The sequence below is a fragment of the Thamnophis elegans genome, chromosome 12, assembly GCF_009769535.1.
Source record: "Thamnophis elegans isolate rThaEle1 chromosome 12, rThaEle1.pri, whole genome shotgun sequence".
Classification (NCBI taxonomy): domain Eukaryota; kingdom Metazoa; phylum Chordata; class Lepidosauria; order Squamata; family Colubridae; genus Thamnophis; species Thamnophis elegans.
Genome location: NC_045552.1, coordinates 19636470 through 19655695, shown reverse-complemented (window position 1 = coordinate 19655695; position 19226 = coordinate 19636470). Strand labels below are relative to the sequence as shown.

At 46.4% G+C, this 19226-nt stretch overlaps 1 protein-coding gene across 2 annotated transcripts in view; it reads left to right on the top strand.

Moving 5' to 3' along the window:
- Positions 1-19226, top strand: part of LOC116515333 (mannosyl-oligosaccharide 1,2-alpha-mannosidase IA-like) — a 205582-nt gene that overhangs the window by 138739 nt on the left and 47617 nt on the right. For both annotated transcript variants that reach the window (XM_032227308.1, XM_032227307.1), the window contains exon 3: positions 18613-18728. In XM_032227308.1, the coding sequence (XP_032083199.1) occupies positions 18613-18728 (116 nt within the window). The remainder of the gene's footprint in view (positions 1-18612; positions 18729-19226) is intronic.

The window sequence follows — 19226 nt, the reverse complement described above, 5'->3', positions numbered from 1 at the left end:
AATAATAATAGTAATGCAGCCTTAGTGAATAGTTTGACAGTGGTGAGGGAATTAGTTGTTAAGCAGAGTGATGCCATTCAGGAAAAAGCTATCCTCGTGTCTAGTTGTTCTGGTGTGTAGTGCCCTATAGCGTTGTTTTGAGGGTAGGAGTTGAAACAATTTATGTCCAGGATGTGAGGGGTCTGTAGATATTTTCACAGCCCCCTTTTTGACCCGTGCAGTGTACAGGTCCTCGATGGAAGGCAGATTGGTAGCCATTGTTTTTTCTGCAGTTCTAATTATCCTCTGAAGTCTGTGTCTGTCTTGTTGGGTTGCAGAGCCAAACCAGACAGTTATGGAGAAGCAGATGACAATCTCAATAATTCCTCTGTAAAACTGAATCAGCAGCTCCTTGGGCAGTTTGAGCTTCCTGAGTTGGTGCAGAAAGAACATTTAACTTGGGGATTTTTTTTAAATGCACAATATTGCTATCAAAATTGCACAAGGAATTCCAGGTGGTGCTTATCTGAAGCCATTAGCTTAAATGGGGGGGATGGGGTTTCCCTAGATTCAAAATGTGCTGGCTGGGGAATTCTGGGAGTTGAAGTCCACACATCTTCAAGCTACCAAGTGTGAGAAACAATGGCTTTTAAAGCATAGAAAGAGTGCAGAGAAGAGCAACAAAGATGATTAGGGGACTGGAGACTAAAACATGAAGAACTGGGTATGTCTAGTTTAATAGAAAGAAGGACTAGGGGAGACATGATAGCAGTGTTCCAATATCTCAGGGGTTGCCACAAAGAAGATGGAGTCAAACTATTTTCCAAGGTACCTGAGGTTAGAACAAGAAGGAATGGGTGGAAACTAATCAAGGAGAGAAGCAACTGAGGAGAAATTTCCTGAGAGTTAGAACAATTACTCAGCCTCTAGAAGTTGTGAATGCCCCAACACTGGAAGTCTTTAAGAAAATGTTGGATAGCCATTTGTCTGAAACGGTATAGTGTTTCCTGCCTAGGCAGGGGGTTGGACTAGAAGACCTCCAAGGTCCCTTCCAACTCTGCTATTGTATTGTATTGTATAATTCAGCTCCTTTGTGACTGTTTTTCTTAATTTCAGGAGATTAACATACTAGCCAGATGGTAGAAGCCAAATCACGGGGGTCTGTCATCTGAATTTTGGTGCTCTTAGGGTTAGACAGGCTGAGAATTCCTTTAGACAATGATTGAAGAAATCCAATGTTAGAACAAGCTAAGTCAAACTATAAGATTATCTCATCCATTCAATGGGGGCAGCCAGGCCATGCTCTGAAAAAGCAATTTTTCTCCTTTTGGTCCCCTAAGTTACAGATCAGCCTCCTCTAGAATTGATTCCACCTTTAAGTATCTTCAGCAATCTTAGAGGGCAAATGTAATATCATTCCAGTAGCAGAGGGACTACTCCCAAGTATGATAGGTAAAACTGAATGTATAGAGTGGGTTGTTTTTTTTTTGATATGATAAATTTTATTCCGATTTGAGACTGAGACCACTTCTTTTCTCGAGAAAAGAAAACATACCTTGATCATTTTCATGTGTTTCTATTTTACTTATTGTAATTCTAGAGTCACTTAGGTAGGTGTAACGTTTTTCGTCCAGGTAGGGTACACCATTGTAAGAGCACTGCCATGGGATAGATTAATTATGGGTTGTTCTCAATTTACAATCGTTTAGAGGTTGCTATGATGGACTCCCACCCAAAAGGCTATTTAAAACATGGTTTCAGAGTTATCATTCCCCCCCCCCCCAAATCATATGACTTCATTTCTACCACTTGACATCCAGCTCACCATTAGGGCTGGTTGCAGGGAATTGTGGTCACATCACTGCATTCTCCATAGTGAGGGGGGAGGAGTATCCAGAATGGGTTGACCTTATCCTCTCGTGATTGGTTTGAGTCAGATAAGCTCTTTGGGCTCCGCCCCCTGGAAGTGAGCCTGCCCAGTTTTCTGACTCAAAACGATCGTGAGAAGTTGCTCATTCGAGAGCTCCAGGAATTTACTAGGATCTAAAGGAAAATTCATTTGGACCCGTCGAGTTTTGCCTCCCTGCTTCACACACAGCCTCCTCCCGCAGGATTGGGACTGCCACTAGCCCCCCTGGGGCGGCAGGCTGCCCTGGACACTGAGGACATCCGAAGACTCTCAGTGAGGAGCTTGGCCGGGCAGCAGGAGAAAGGGCAAAAGCCTCTAGCAGGCAGCCCTAACCAGGAGGACGGGCAAAAGCCTCTAGCAGGCAGCCGCCAGAGCTGTAAGAGCTGGAGATTTGACTCACCCCAACCAAGGGAAAGGTTGCACCTCTCCAGACCTCCAGTAATTTACAAAGGATTAAAGAAAATAAACTTGGACCCGGCGAACCCTGCCTCCCTTCATCGCACACAGCCTCCTCCTGCAACGACTGGATTGCCACAAGCCCCCTGGGGCGGCAAGCTGCCCTGGCCATTGAGTGAGATGGAGTCACTCTGTGAGGACCGTTGCCGGGCAAGCAGGAGAACCGGGCACACATGCCTCCTAGAGGCAGCCCTTGATGAGAGGCTTCTCAGGAGCAGAAGCGCTCCTCCGCTCCCCTCAGCCACGAGGGTTTTTAAAAAGGAAAACCTGTGCTGGCAGCTATCACCAGTGGACAAGGTGAGAGCCGGAAAGGCTCTAAAACAGCTGCGGGAGATGAGCGGCAGCCGCATGGCAAGCCTGCAAAGGCAAAAGCCATTTCCATGTGCTCCAGCAAAGAGGAGCCTTTTGAATTTGGAGCCGGGGGCCATCTTGAAGCCACGTGGTCCAAGATGGCGGCCCCCAGCAGCTCAGGAGGCCGGCAGGACAACAACCACCACTTGAGGAGACCTACAAAGGTGAGAGACGATCGCAGAGGCATTAGCCAAGAGCAAGGGAGGCAGCAAAGGGCCAAAAGGAGGCCTATCAAGGAGTTAAAGAGGCAGGTGGTGGATCAACCCCCCCCAAGCCTACTTCCTTGTTGAATCACAAAGGCAGCTGCCACAAGGCTTGCAGGAAGAACCACCCCCCCTACCTTTCTGGCTGCCAAGTAACAGGAGAAGGCTTCCTCCATAAGAACATTCTCCTTTAATTAGGAGACAGAGCGGGAGGGGCGAGAGGCTGACCGGCATCCGTAGCAAGCTGTGTTTGTCATGGCTAATTCTTGATTCCCCCTTAAGAAAACTCTCCTTTAATTAGGAGACAGAGCGGGAGGGGCAAGAGACTGATGGGCATCAGTAGCAAGTTGTGTTTGCCATGGCTAATTCTTGATTCCCCCTTAAGAAAGCTCTCCTTTAATTAGGAGACAGAGCGGGAGGGGCAAGACACTGATGGGCATCAGTAGCAAGCTGCGTTGTCGTGGTTAATTCTTGATTCCCCCTTAAGAAAACTCGCCTTTAATTAGGAGACAGAACGGGAGAGGTGAGAGGCTTACTGGCCCCAGTAGCAAAAACTGTGTTTTGTTTTGTTAATCCCAAACCGGCAGCCCCCTGCAGCCTGGAAAAACGCAGGGGGGGGGGAGAATATTCAGCCCAGCTGCTAAAGTGCAGCTCCCAATGGAGTCCCCAATCAGGTTACTGAAGACCTTCCAAGGGTGGGGGTGACTAGGCAAACGGCTAATGCAATACAATACAATACTATGCAATACAATAGCAGAATGGGAAGGAACCTGCAGGCTTTCTAGCTCAATCCCCTGCCCAGGCAGGATATCCTATACCATCTCAGACAAATGGCTTCCTATGGTTGATTAGGCTGACTCTGTAAACCACCTAGAGAGGGCTGAAAGCCCTATGAAGCGGTATATAAATCTAACTGCTATTGCTATTGTCATTGCCACCCAACAGCTTCTTAAAAACTGTTGGGGCTCTCACAATGTCTGGAGGCAGGCTGTTCCACTGATTAATTGTTCTAACTGTCATGAAATTTCTCCTCAGCTCTAAGTTGCTTCTCTCCTTGTTTAGTTTCCACCCATTGCTTCTTGTTCTGCACTCAAGTGCCTTAGAGGATAGTCAGGCAGCCTCTTCTCTGTGGCAACCCCAGAGATATTGGAACACTGCTATCACGTCTCCCCTAGTCCTTCCTTCCAGTAGACTAGACCTACCCAGTTCCTGCAACCGTTCTTCATAGGCTTTAGTCTCCAGTACCCTGATCCCCTGTTGCCTTCTCTGCACTCTCCTTAAGAGTCTCCACATCTCTTCTACATCATGGGGACCAAACTGAGTGCAGAATTCCAAGTGTGGCCTCCCAAGACCTTAAAAAGTGGGATTAACACTTCATGGGAGCTTGATTCTATTCCTCTGTTTATGATGCCAAAAACTGGGTTGCTCTTCTGGCAGCTGTTGCACACTGCTGACTCACATTAAAGGGGTTGTCCACTAGGACTCCCAAGATCCCCTTCACAGTTACTACTGTGGAGCAAGGTATCCTGTACCTGTGCACTTCACCTTCATTGCCTAAAGGTAGAACCTTACTTCCTTGAACCCCATTTTCCTAGGTAGTGCCCAATGTTCAAGGGTATCAAGATCCTTCTGTAGCTTTAGCCTGTACTCTGAAGTGTTGGCTATTCCGGCCAGCCGGGGGTCATCTGCTAACCTGATGACCCCCCCCTCCCCCAATCAGCCGTTAACAAACAGAGAGCTAACAGTCATTCCGGCTCCTTCTTATGACCGCTTGAGATAACAGCAGTTCTTAAAGAAACAGTACTACTATCATGGCATATATTTTGCTATCCCAAATGTTAGCTTACACACCTAACACCCTCATTCAAATCACTGATGAAGATGTTGAAGAGTACTGGGCTCAACACTGAACCTTGGGAGACTCCCTGCACTCTTCCCTCCATGAAGAGGCAGTTCCATTGAGGAGTACAGGTGGGTGCACCAGTTACCAAGGCACCTGGGGTGACTAGGTCTAACCCACATTCTTCTACTTTATCTAATAGTAGGTTATGGTCTACCTTATCAGGACTTGCTGAAGTCCAAGTTAACTATATCAATGGCATTCCTATGGTCCACTAGGGTTGTCACCGTAATCTAATATGGCCAGTCTGGTATGATCTGTTTTTGACAAACCCATGTTGGCCTTGGGCTCTCGAGACGGTTTTTCTTCCTTTCTGAAGGGGGGGAATCACATCAGCAATTCTATAGTGGTTCTCCAGTACTCCAGGATCTCTGATAGATATAGTTTCAGTTGTTTGGAGATTTTGTCCACCAGCTCCTTCAGACCCCTGGGTGTAACCCACCCGGTCCTGGGAATTGGACCTTGCCTAAGATAGACAGGCTACCATTTCTTCCCTATCTCATCTTGGGTTCCTAATCTGAATTTGGGATGCGGTTCTTGATAGGTTGGATTGTTTATCCCTTCGGGTAAAGACAGATGCCAAGCACGAGTTAAATAGTTCGGCTTACCCCTGCTGCTTGTCACCTTCGGGCCTCTTCTCCCAGCAAGAATCGTTTCCTTAATCTTTCTTGGTTTTATCAGGCGGGAAGATGCCCCCTTTTGTATGTTATTCTATTTCATTATTATTATTGTGGTTGTGGTTCTTGTTGTTATTATTATTAATTTACCTTTGTGGCAGGCCTTTATTGTGAGCCTTAGCTCCCCTCACTCCATCTTTACACACACTCTAGTGGCCGCCCATTAAACTCCGTCTGTGTTTACATTCTGAATATCTCTGCGCTAATCCTAGCCATAGAATCATAGCACCCTTATGGCCGGGGGGGGGGGGGGAAAGGGGGTCAGACAGGCTGGTCCCCATGCCAGAACCCACCACAAACTCAGAATGGGATGCCCGACTATGAGAGATCGCAGAAGCACCTCAGATAGCCTATGAATTTAGACAACATTCGCTGAGGGCAGAACATAGAGCAGGGGTGGGCTCATCAGAGCCGGCTGGCTCAACCGGACCAAGGGGACAACTTGGAGCGGAAGCTGCAGCCAGTTGACCGCTTGGCGGTGGAGCGGAGCATCCTGAGGAAAGACCTCTTCTCCCCCAGGGTGATAAGGACTATCCAGGCCGCCCGCAGGCCCTCCACAGAGCGCATCTATGGCTCCACGTGGCGGGCCTTTGACTCTTGGTGCAACTCCCGGGGGTTCAACCCCATCCAGGCTACGGTGCCTCAGGTTCTGGACTTCCTCCAGGCGGGCCTGGATAGAGGGTTAGCTCCTAACACAATTAGGAGACAGGTCTCAGCCATCTCATCAGTTCTCCTGTGTGGCAGAAATCAGAGCCTGACACACCACCCCATGGTCAGGCAATTCCTTAAGGGGGCCTCCAACCTCAGACCACCTACGGTACACAGGTACCCTTCCTGGGATTTACACAGGGTATTGGACGCTCTAACGGGTGCCCCATTTGAGCCATTACAAACAGTTTCCCTTAAGTTCCTGACCCTGAAGGTGGCTTTCCTGGGGGCCATCACTTCCGCCAGGCGGATATCCGAACTGCAGGCGCTGTCCACCAGGGAGGATCTCTGTGTCTTCCACCAAGATAGGGTGGTGTTACGGCTGGATCCATCCTTCATTCCCAAGGTGTGCTCCTGCTTCCATCGAGCCCAGGAACTGATTTTGCCCAACTTCTGTCCAGACCCTTCTCACCCATTGGAGAGGAAGGGGCACACTCTGGACGTTAGGAGGGCTCTGAGGATTTACCTCAGGAGAACCAGGCCAAACAGGAAATCCGAAGCCCTGTTTGTCTCCTTCCAACCAGGATCCCTGGGTAATAAGGTAACTTCCACCACTATCGGCAGGTGGCTGCGAACCTGCATTGCCACTGCTTACCAATCGCAGGGGTTACAGGCACCAAATCATATCACAGCCCACTCCACACGGAGTGCAGCCACATCCACGGCCTGGGCCACACAAGCATCCCTGGCCGAAATCTGCAGGGCAGCCACGTGGGCTTCCCCCTCTCCCTTTGTTAGGAACTATAAGTTGGACTCCTTTACCTCGGCAGAGGCCTCGTTCGGCTGCAGGGTGTTGCAGGCGGTTCACAGGGCAGGACCCGTGCCTCAACAGGCCTGAGTGGGGGACATATGGCCTCAGGGATCTCCCTCCCTAGGGACGTGCAGGCTTTGGTACGTCCCATTCTGGATACTCCTCCCCCCTCACTATGGAGAAAGGGCGTTGGTACTTACCTGATACGCCTCTTCTCATAGTGGGGGGAGGAGTATCCAGTCCCTCCCTGACTATGTTTGTACAACTAAGTGTTATGTTCATTGTTTATATTGTTATTTAATTATTGATGTTGAAGACAATAAAAGCAAAAAAACTGAATCAAGAATCTGGAGCGAATGATGCAACGAGTCGGAGAGAGCTCTTCGTCATAAAACTGGGCAGGCTCACTTCCAGGGGGCGGAGCCCAAAGAGCTTATCTGACTCAAACCAATCACGAGAGGATAAGGTCAACCCATTCTGGATACTCCTCCCCCCACTATGAGAAGAGGCGTATCAGGTAAGTACCAACGCCCTTTTTATGACACTTTTTTGCCAGTTTCCAGCAAAAAATACCTATAGGAATACTTCAACAACCATAGTTTTTTTTCTTAACAACCTGTTGGCTTATCATTTGTCTGAAGTGGTGTAGGGTTTCCTGCCTAAGCAGGGGGGTTGACTAGAAGACCTCCAAGGTTCTTTCCAACTCTGTTATTCTATTCTATTCTATTCTATTTGTAATATGTAGGACACCTAATATGAACCTCCACAAAAAAATCATAAAATTAGATATAGTCAGATGGGGAGCTTGACTTACAACTGTCATGATTTGTGACAGAAATACTGAATTCAATTTATGGTCGTGAGTCAAGAACTACCTATAATCCTAAAATGGATAGATGTTATACTGTACTATATCAAATTATGCCGTAAGAGTATAAGTAATATGATCAGATTACTCTGTTAATTATATTTAATGATGGTTTTATGTGATTTCTCCTCTATAACCCTAGTAATGTTTTATTATTACAAATTACATAGTGTAACTTTTAATTGGCCAACTTTAATCAAAATAGAAGTTTACTTGTGGGAATCTCCAGAACTGGTCAGAAACTGCTGAATACCACTTCTGCCCCAGTCCTTCTTTTCATAAGACTAGACATAACCCGTTCTTTATATGTTTTAGCCTCCAGTCCCCTAATCATCTTCGATGTTGTTTCTGCACTCTTTCTAGAGTCTTTTCCTTGAAAATGTTTCACTTCTCAACCAAGAAGCTTCTTCAGGTCTAAATGGTGGAAAATGGAAGGATTTATAGTCTTAGCAGTCATTTGGTAGTTAGTACTCTAGAAAGTCACTAATTTTCCCAGGAAAGTCCAGCTGCATTTTGGGAAAGCACCTTTGGGACAATATGTATTGTAATGTTCATACCTGAACTCCACATCATAAGCTACCTTCAGGAGATAAAAACACACATTATGCTGTTCATTTATTTGTTGCTTCAATCTAGACTGCAGGTACCTAGAAAAGGAAGTGAATTTAGTGAACTTGAAAGAAGAATTGTCACAAGAAGGGGAAACCTTTGTGATGTGGGGCAAAAACAATATCACTTGTTAACAATCCTTTAGTGCATTTCATAGGGTTGCGGGGGCTCAGTGACTAAGACACAGAGCTTGTCGATCAGAAAGGTCGGCAGTTCGAATCCCTAGCACCGTGTAACAGAGTGAGCTCCCGTTACTTGTCTCAGCTTCTGCCAACCTAGCGGTTTGAAAGCATTTAAAAATTGCAAGTAAAAATATAGGGACCACCTTTGGTGGGAAGATAGCAGCATTCCATGTGCCTTCAGCATTGAGTCATGCTAAACATGACCACGGAGACGTCTTTGGACAGCGGCTCTTTGGCTTTGAAATGGAGATGAGCACCACCCCCTAGAGTCAGGAATGACTAGCACATATGTGCGAGGGGAACCTTTACCTTTACCTAGTGCATTTCATATATTTAAAGACACAGGATCTGTCAAAGGCTTTGGTGTATAAGTAAACCTCTTTCTCTCTCCCCATTTCAATTAAACAAACTGGGGGGAACAAATCATTTATTATTATCCTTTGCTGGTGGGAAGGGAAGCCAGGAAGCTGTCATTCTTATCTCTCTGTCCTTGATGAAGGGGTGGGTGACTTATCACAGGAAAACAACTCCATTAGTGTTTTACTTTTGCAATATCAGGATAATTGCTTGTGCCCCGAGCTCTTGCTCCCATGTGTGTGCCCGGGTGGGTGCTTTGTCAGTATTTATCAGCGTGTTTGCCAGGAACCCATGTTGCTTGGAGGCTGATGCATTATTTCTCCTAATAGGCAGGGGCACCAGAACCCCAGCCATTAATATTGCAGAATCCTTAGCGCTGATAAAAGGGAAGACAAGCATTGTCTGAAAGGATGTGGGGTTTTTTTTTATCACCCGGCCCCGTTGTAAACGTGCTATCGAAGGAACTTACTTAAGGGACCGAAGCTTGCAGATTAGGAAGCAGGGGGAGAGGTTTCATCCAGCGACGCTGAGTTTTATCTCAAATCACGCCAGCCATCGCTCTTCAGGGCTCTTGCTTTGCCGTCTCCTAGACACTCAAGCAGATCCAGCAGAATTCTTTTTTTTATCTTTTCTTTTTTCTTTTTTTTTAAATTGCCCTCGGTGAATAAGGACCCGTCTTTAAGTTGCAAGGCTGGCAAAAAGGTCAGCGGTTCCAGAATAATTGCAGTGGCAGAAGAGCAGCGAAAGTTAGAAAATCGTGTGTTTTCCTGCAATATTCTTGCTGGCCTTTGCCTCCAGCTTTTAAGATTCATTGTTTAATCTATTTTATATTGCTTCCATTAGAAAATACAGGTAGTCCTCACTGAACAATGGCAGCTGGGACCGGAATTTCTGTTGCTAAAGCGATGTGTTTGCAAAGTGTGATGTTGCATGACACATCACTTAACAGTGGCAGTTCCGACAGTCCCATTGTCTTTAAGTGAGGCTTGCAGGTCGTTAAGCAAGGACCTCCTCACAACTTCCTGCCAGCTTCCAACAAGCAAATCAATGGGGAAGCCAGCGGGAAGTCGCAATTCCCAGGCGGCTTGCAAGCAGGGCAGTGGGCAGGCAAGTGGTTGCTATGGCATGGCGCAAATGCAGTAGGGCAGTGGTCCCCAACCCCCGGTCCGCAGACCGGTGCCGGGCCGTGGAGTACCTGGCACCGGGCCGCGCAGCAGCCGGGGGCCATGATCGCTGCAGCGGCCGGGGGACATGATCGCTGCAGCAGCCGGGGGACATGATCGCTGCAGCGCAAAGGCTCCTGGGCCGTGCGCAAAAGCTCCTGGGCCGTGCGCAAAGGCTCCAGGGAAGAGAGCCCCGCGCTGGTACGCACGTGATATATAAACAATCAATGTGTCGTCGCGAACAACGCCCCCCCCCTGCGCGCGCTCAGCGGGCCACGGTAAAATTATCAAAGGCTGACTGGTCCGCGGCAATAAAAAGGTTGGGGACCACTGCAGTAGGGCAGGGGATGGCTGCTGTCAGGGAGGGTGTGCAGACAGCTGCCAAAGGCAGGCTGTGCTGTGAACCGGAATGAGACTGTACTCCTCGTACACTTTGCCGCCCCTTGTTTGACCCCTGGGCTTCTCCTTCAGTCATTCACCTCTACCATTTCGCTTTGGGGTGAGGGGAATACAAAGAATTTTCTAGCTCTTCCCCAACATTTCGTGGAGGGGGAGAATGCAAAGGATTTTTTTAGCTCGGACCCGAGGCAACTGGAAACTAGACACAGAACACTTCCTCCCTCCTTCCCTCTCTCTTTCTCCCTTCCCTTCCTCTGATTGGCTGGCGGCTAACTGTCTCCGGAGCCCAAAAGCCTGGGGTGAGCAGTATTTATCCCAAAGGCCCATGACAAAGGAACAAAAGAGGCTGGGTTCCATTGCCCAGGACGAACAGCTAGGGTCCTAACAGCAGAGGCGAAATGCTAGAGGTGAATGACTGGGGGAGAAACCCTGGGGGTGAACAAGGGGCGGTGAAGGGTTGGAGAACAGTCCTAAACCCCGCTGCAGACAGATGTGCAAGATACTCACGATCTCATCCTCCGTAGCCCAAGGTCAGCAGTTAATTTTCCCAAGGGATCACATGCAAAACTGAGGCTGTTGAAGAGAGCTAAACATATAGGATTGTGGGTCGGAGAGGGACAGCCAAAGGGCTGGATGTGGCCCATGGACTGTAGAATGCCCAGGTCTGCTGTAGCCAGTTATTTCAGGAGCAAAAGGGGGGGGATGGGGACAACTTACAGGAGCCACTTGTGACTTTTCCTGCTAGCTTCCACATTGACTTTGCTTGTGGGGAGCTGGCAGATAAGGTTACAAACGGCAATCACATGACTGTGAGGATGCTGTAACTATGAGCCAGTTTCCAAGCACCTGGACCACAATCACATGACCACAGTGATGCTGTGACAGCCGCAAATTCGAGGACCAGTAGACAGCACCATTCTTCCAGTGCTATCATGGCATCAAATGTTCACTGAATGAGTGGTTGTTAACCAAGGACTGCCTATATACAATCTCATGAAGTGGACATGAAAGGACACCAAAACAGAGAAGTAAAGTCCTGTTTCTTTCCACTGGGACCAACTTGATTGAAATAGGCTCTGGGAGAGGAATTTATTGTCCGTTGTCCTTTTGAACTGCATTGTTTTCTGGCATCCAACCAGCCATTCTTTCATTCATTCATGGAATCTATATGGTCACCCACCCAGCTCAAATAATTGCAGCCGTGGGCACTGGGAGGCCATTTAAACTCTATGAATGAGTGAATAACCGATGTGCCAATTGGCACCTCCTGAATTTGAAGGAGAGCTTTCTGCAGTGGGCACAGCCAGACTCAGAATGGCTGTTACACATTCAGCTCTTGGGAGTGGGCTTTTATTGTCAGAAGCTGGTTTGGAGGCATAAATGTATGTCCTATGCAGAGGTTTATGGAAGAAGAGTAGAAAAGAAATACATTTGAATTAGGGATTCTTATTTTTTTTGTCTGTCTGTCATCCATCCATCCATCTATCCATCCATCATCTATATCTATCTATCTATCTATCTATCTATCTATCTATCTATCTATCTATCTATCTATCTATCTATCTATCTATCATATATATATATATATAAAAGTCACAACCCCTGGTATGCCCAAATATTCCCAACAAGGGAATTCCCAACAAGGGTGTGGCTAGCTGATGAGAGCTAAATAGCTTGAAATAGATCTATACTAGTCTCCCTTTATTTATTTATCAGCATAAATATAACAATGTATATATATATATATATATATATATATATATATATATATATATATATATATATATATATATATATATATATATTTATTTATTTATTTATTTATTTATTTATTTATTTATTAGATTTTTACAACCCCTGGTAAGCCCCAATTATGGGAGGAAGCTAACTGCTTCCATCATCTGTCATTCGGCTCGTCACAAGAGTCCATCATGACAGAAACCCAATATTTTTACTGTTGCCTTTGTTACACACACACACACACACACACACACACACACACACACACACACATATATATATAATCTATCTATCATCTATCTACCTATCTATCTATCTATCTATCTATCTATCTATCTATCTATCTGTCTAATCATTTGTCTGTCTGTCTATATCATCTGTCTATCATCTATATATCATCTATCACCTATCACCTATCTATCTATATCATCTACCTGTCTATTTATATCATCTATCATCTATCTATATCATCTGTCTGTCTATCTATATCATCCATCTATCACCTAACTATATCTTCTATTTATCATCTATCTATCTATCTATCTATCTATCTATCTATCTATCTATCTATCTAGATGATATCTAGTTATCTAGTTATCAAAACAGATGTTTGATGCTGTGCAGTAAAAATAAGTTTGCGGTCTTGTATACAATTAGCAATTTGCCCATACAGTTCCAACTGTCAGATTTCTTAATCTTATAATAAAAGAAACCATCAGGAAGTCATTAAAAAAGAAAGGGGACTAATTAGAAAGCTCGAGGGAAATGGGAATGTTTTACAGGAAAGCAGTTGTCCCCAATGACTTTAATTTGTATGGGACACTTTGCCTACTTTTTGTTTAAAAAGCTCAGGGCCAATACCACCCATCAGGAACACTCTGCAAATGTGCCAATCATCCTTCGTTTTACTACTGTTTACAACATTGGGCACTCTCGGGGTTGGGCCTTTTTATTTTTGAACAGAGGTGCCCTCCTATTGTATGGAAAGAAAAATCTAAGATGGCTGCTCCCTGCCTTCTTGGTATTGATAATGCTTTTCAGGTATGGATGAAAATAATGTCTTATGCCTTTAAATCAATGTTAAAATATGTTTACTCCAACTTCCAGAATTCTCTACACAGCATGCTGGCTAGAGAGTTCGGGCAGCTGAAGTCTATGTTTCTTAAAAGACACAACACTTTGAGAAAAAAATGGTTTTCTTTGAATGTATGAAGACAAAAAAGCAAAATTTGGCTTAAAAACATCCATATTCTTAATCCAATGCTACTGACATTGTGTAGGTCCACAAGGACCTCCATAGAGAGTACATTAAAATGTGCTAAGATTTAAGTGCTGTCTTATATTTGGGCACTCCTTGTAGATATCTTGTTGACTTAAAGAGAGGTGCCAGATTGCTCAGGAGATCATAAAAAGTGATCATTTAAAGTCTAATATTTCCCTGCCAGGAATAGCCCAATGTGCTGTCAGCAAAGGAAACCAACCACTTTGCTTTCTAATTTTAAATGAACAGATTTCTCACAACACTGGGTGGGTGCAGCACAGTGGTGGATTTCAATTTTTTTTAGAACCTCTTCTGTAGGTGTGGCCTGCTTTGTGGGAGTGGTGCCAACCATGTGACTGGGTGGGCGTGGCCAACTTGTAAAATGTGGTGAAACTCACTTAATAACACCCTTGCTTAGCAACCAAAATGTTGGCTCAGAAACGCGCAGCACCGAGTGGCAAAAAGGAAGCACTTCACATGCACTCGTCTGAGCCACAACAAGGAAGAGACGCTGCCTCGGGGGCATTCGTGCACCGGAAAATGAACTTCTAGTTTCCGGCGTGCACATGGACACTGGCCAGCAAGTCTTCTGGTTACTGCCATGCTTGCACACGGGCCAATCAGTTGACCAGAAGAGGAACAGGCAATGCCACGCATGCCAGGTGACATGGCTCCGTGTGCCACTTTGGGCATACATGCCATAGGTTCTCCATCATAGGTCTAGAGATAGCGGATGGGATAAGAAACAGAGGTGGTATTCTGCCATTTTGGACCAGTTCATCCGAACCGGTAGTGGAAATCGCGGGTGGCCCCACCCACCCACCCGAGCTCTATGCCATCCTATTTAGGCACATTTTTTGGCCAAATCGCATGGGTGGAAGGCTGAGTGCATGCGTGGACGGAGGACGCGCTCACATTTGCAAACCAGTAGGGAAGATAAGTGAATACTACCCTTGGATAAGAGGCTTAGAAAGGACACATACACATACCCCATAGTTTCTTGGTTTGTACAAGAGATGCGGGAGAATTATCCTTTCAGACTTGGAAGACTAATGTCAGCCTCATGAAATTAACTAGATAGGAATCAAAACCAGTTGAGCTTATTCTACTCCATGGTAAAGCGACAGTGATAGAACCCTGCAAGACTGAGAATGTTATTCCCCCCCCCTCTCCACCAAGAACTAGGGTTGCTAAAAATTTTGAATCCCACCCCTGGTTCGAGCGCTGGGTACAATAACAGGTCTTCATAATACAAAGCCTTCAAGGTGTCGTGGACCTGATGCCCCATGCAGGTCTCGACCCATCAAGCCAAATCTGATTCTCTTAACACGTAATCCACTCTCCAAGGTGTTCCGGAAACACCTCTTTGGTCTGACATTCCATTAAAGCATGAGAACAAGGTTGATGGATAGCGCACTCTTTAGTGGGCTATATATCTCACAGCTGGGGCAGTTCACCAGAGGCGCCATGACTCATGCTTAGCCTTCATAAACATGGTTTCCCCCTGCTAAGAAAGACAGTTATCACCGCCAGATCTGAGAGAGGATTTTACCCAAGCCAGCCATACTGCTTATTGACACCAGCTGTTTTGGACACCTAACATGTTCCTGAATGCTGATGTGCTTCTAGCATTGCTGGAAAACCGTGAATCACTCTTCATAGGAGAGAAAAAAGCTGAATTACTGGGAACCGGGAAGCTGTTAGGACAGCCACTTTATCTTAAATATCACATTTGTTGCAGAGAGAATGGTCCCCTGATCGTTGGAGGCCTCCACAGAGAAAGATTTTAGTCTTTATATTTATTTTACTATTATTTTTCACCTTTAAAAAAAACATTGTTTTTTTTTTAGTTGCCTTGAGCGCTCACCAGACCAGAAAGATGGGATGTAAATCAAATAACTATAGCTGTGTTTTCTGTCACCCGGTCTTTTTCTAATTCATTGACTACAGTGCAGGCTACAGATTATATGAAAGATGAAGGGTAATAAATTGGAACATTTTTAGCTCCTCCGGTTCAAAAAATTCCTTCCCCGCGAAGTTGTTTTGAGGGTAGGATGTATAATTTGCAATTGCAATTTAATGCATTCCGGGAACGGCATGCAATTTCTCCCTGTTTTCTACAAATTTTACATGCATCTTCGCTGCTTTCAGACTTTTTAGTCCAGATGATAATGTCGCCTAATGCCTCTGAAATGAAAAGTGCTTGTAAATGCATGAATAGTGTATGATTAATATGCTTGGTTTCCTTCCTCATATCACTCGTGCACAACTTCGGCAATTTTAAGTTGTGTGGATGTCAACTCCCAGAATTCCCCAGCCATCCATGCTGGCTGTGGAATTCTGGGAATTGAAGTCCACACATCGTAGAAGTGGCTAAGGTCGAAATACACTGCCCTAGAGGAAGGGAAGCCTGATACCCTCTTTCAAGGGGTTCTCATTGCCGAACGAGCAGATTTTAGACAAGGCAACAGTTTGGCAGGGCCTGGTCTGTAAGGCGCAACCTCTTAAGCATCACACCAGTACAAATCTGTTAACTCAGCTCATGTTAATCCCAATGAAATTCCTGCCAAGTTAGCGCCCCACATTATTTAAGTAGGGAAAGTGTTTGCTTCTTTCTGTGTCACCTTCTCCTTTCTCAACTTTGCCCTCAGTATTTCTTATAACCTGCATCTTCATTTGTGGTGTTTTGCTCTTCGGTCCCAATGATATGGGATGATGGGAATCCTTTCTTCAGTTTTGCAAGGCCTGTAAACCATTGCCCCAAGTGGGCTTTGCAATAATTTAAATGACATTTTAAAATCCCTGGAAACCATCTCTCTCTCTTACTCTCCTCTCCTCTACCCTACTTTATCCTCCCTTCTTCTCTCTCTCTGTTCTTTGTCTCTCCCTCTTTCTGTCTCCCTCCTTTCCTCTCTCTCCTCATCGTCCTCCCACTTTCCTTCTCTCTCTCTCCCTTTCTCTCCCTCTCCCTCTCTGTCTCTCCCACTCTCTCACTCTCTGTCTCTCCCTCTCCCCATCTCCCCCCTCTCCTCTCTGTTTCTCCCTCCCTCCCTTCCTCTCTCTCTCTCCCTGTCCCCCTCCCCCATCTCCCTCCCTCTCTCCCTCCCCCTCTCCTTCTCTGTCTTTCCCTTCCTCTCCCTCTCTCTGTCTCTCCCACTCTCACTCTGTCTCTCCCCATCTCTCTCCCTCTCCTCTCTGTTCCTTCCTCTCCCTCTCTATCTTTCTCCCTCCCTCCCTCTCTCTCCCTGTCTCCCTCCCTCTCTCCCCATCTCCCTCCCTTTATCCCTCCCCCTCTCCTTCTCTCTGTCTCTCCCTTCCTCTCCCTCTCTCTCTCCCTGTCTCCCTCCCTCCCTGTCTCCTACCCTCTTTCTGTCTCCCTCCTGCTCCCTCTTTCTGTCTACCTCCCTTCCTCTCTTCCTCTCTCTCCCTCCCTCTCTCTGTCTTTCCCTCCCTCTCTCTCTTTCTGTATCCCTCCCTTCCTCTCCCTCTCTCTCTCTCTCCCTGTCTCCTTCCCTCTCTCTGTCTCCCCCTCTCTCTGTCTCTCCCGTCCTCTCCCTCTCTCTCTTTCCCTCTCTGTCTCTCACTCCCTCTCTCTCTTTCCCTCTCTCTGTCTCTCCCATCCTCTCCCTCTCTCTTTCCCTCTCTGTCTCTCACTCCCTCTCTCTCTTTCCCTCTCTCTGTCTCTCACTCCCTCTCTCTGTGTCCCTCCCTCTCCTCCCTCCCCCATTTCCCTCTCCCATACTCCCTCATCCAGTTCCTATTTGAATAGGGGGTATATCTCCTAAACAGGAGTCCCTTGAAGTCTTGTGCTTCTAATAACCAGCTTTTCATTTCAGGATGTCTTCATTTCTCTGATCTGAATCAGAGAAAACTGCCTGATTCACTTTTTTTTTCTTACCCACCAGTCTTTGCTGTTGAGATTGCTCAGAAGCCCATGGCTGGCTTTTATCAGGTGTTCACACATTGGCTTCCCATTTTTCTGCCGAGGAGTGCTGCAAGTTATCTGGAGGGTTTTGAAGCAATTAAGAGGTTTTACATTTCTAGTCTCCTGACAGTGTCACTTCCCCTGAATCATTTGGAGATGTAAAAATTCAATATTATAGACCTTAATATACTACGCAAAGGTTCTAGTGCATAAACAACCTGCGAGGCAGAGTCTCTTTCCTCCCTGCTTTGCATATAGAGAAGGGATCTTAGATCATGTGGCTCAGGATGATAGGCATTGCAATCCTTTACAACTGGGTATGATGTTGGGTAAGTTTCATATAGACCTGGGGTTCCAACCTTGGCATCTCTAAGATGGGTGGACGTCAACTCCCAGAATTCCCCAGACAGCCATATATATGCTCTATATACATAATGGCGAAACTATGGCATGCGTGCCCAAAATGGCACCCAAAACCATGTTACGCATGGCTTTGCTTGTTTGTCTTCCGGGTTTCTAGTGCACATGCACACGTGATGATCAGCTGTCCTTCATGCGCGCATCAGTGCCGAAAACCGATCCGTGCATGCGCCCTGGCCAGCTGATTGTAGGGTGTGCACATGGGCTAGAACCCATCCCTTCACATGCGAGAAAAGACCGAAAACCAGTCTGCACATGCACGCCGTCCAGCTGATTGTCAGGTGCACATGTGCGCTAGAATCTGGAAGTCGGCTTTTCCAGAGCGCAGCCCCAACAACTGTGCTCATGCGACATTTCCACTCAACCTTTTCGGCACTAAGAGCCATGGTGGCCCAGTGGTTAGAGTGTAGTACTGCAGGCACCTTCTGCTGATCACTGGCTGCCAGCAGTTTGCCAGATCAAATCTCACCAGGCTCAAGGTTGATTCAGCCTTCCGTCCTTCCAAGGTGGGTAAAATGAGGACCCAGATTTTTAGGGGCAAGAGGCTGACTCTGTAAACCGCTTAGAGAGGTCTATAAAAGCACTGTGAAGTGGTATATAAGTGCTATTGCTATCACTGCTCTCTATGCATTAAGAAAGCAGTCTCAGGATTACATCCCAGCAGCAATTTTTACAGCCGCTCTTAACCTCTGCATCCCTCAGTGGAAAGTCAACTGAAGTTCCATTCTAACTGTGTGGGTTTCTGTCCCTGCAGGAGGCCTCCGGGGAGCCACCGTGGTGGATGCTTTGGATACCCTGTACGTCATGGAGCTGCAGGAAGAATTCCAGGAAGCCAAAGATTGGGTGGAGAAGAGCTTTGACTTGAATGTGGTGAGTCAGCCTTTGAATAGGTTTCTCTATTCTCTGGCAGAAAACCTCCTGGTGTATTTTGAACACTGGTGTTTTGACTGGTCCTCCGCCCTGCACCCCACACCCCAAACTGGCACACTGTAAAAACAAGCCGAGAATAGGACAGCGTACAGTTGAGCTGGGAGGTAATAAGGTGAAAGGATTAAAGGAGAAAGGCCTTGATCACCAGATCAGCTAATAATCCAATCAGCGCCTCTATCAGTGGTGGAATTCAAAAATTATTACTACCGGTTCTGTGGGTGTGGCTTGGTGGGTGTGGCTTGGTGGACATGGCAGGGGAAAGATACTACAAAATTTTCATTCCCTCTCCACTCCAGGGGAAGGATACTGCAAAATCCCCATTTCCTTCCAATCAGCTGGGACTCGGGAGGCAGAGAATAGATGGGGGCGGGGCCAGCCAGAGGTGGTATTTACTGGTTCTCTGAACTACTCAAAATTTCTGTTATTGGTTCTCCAGAA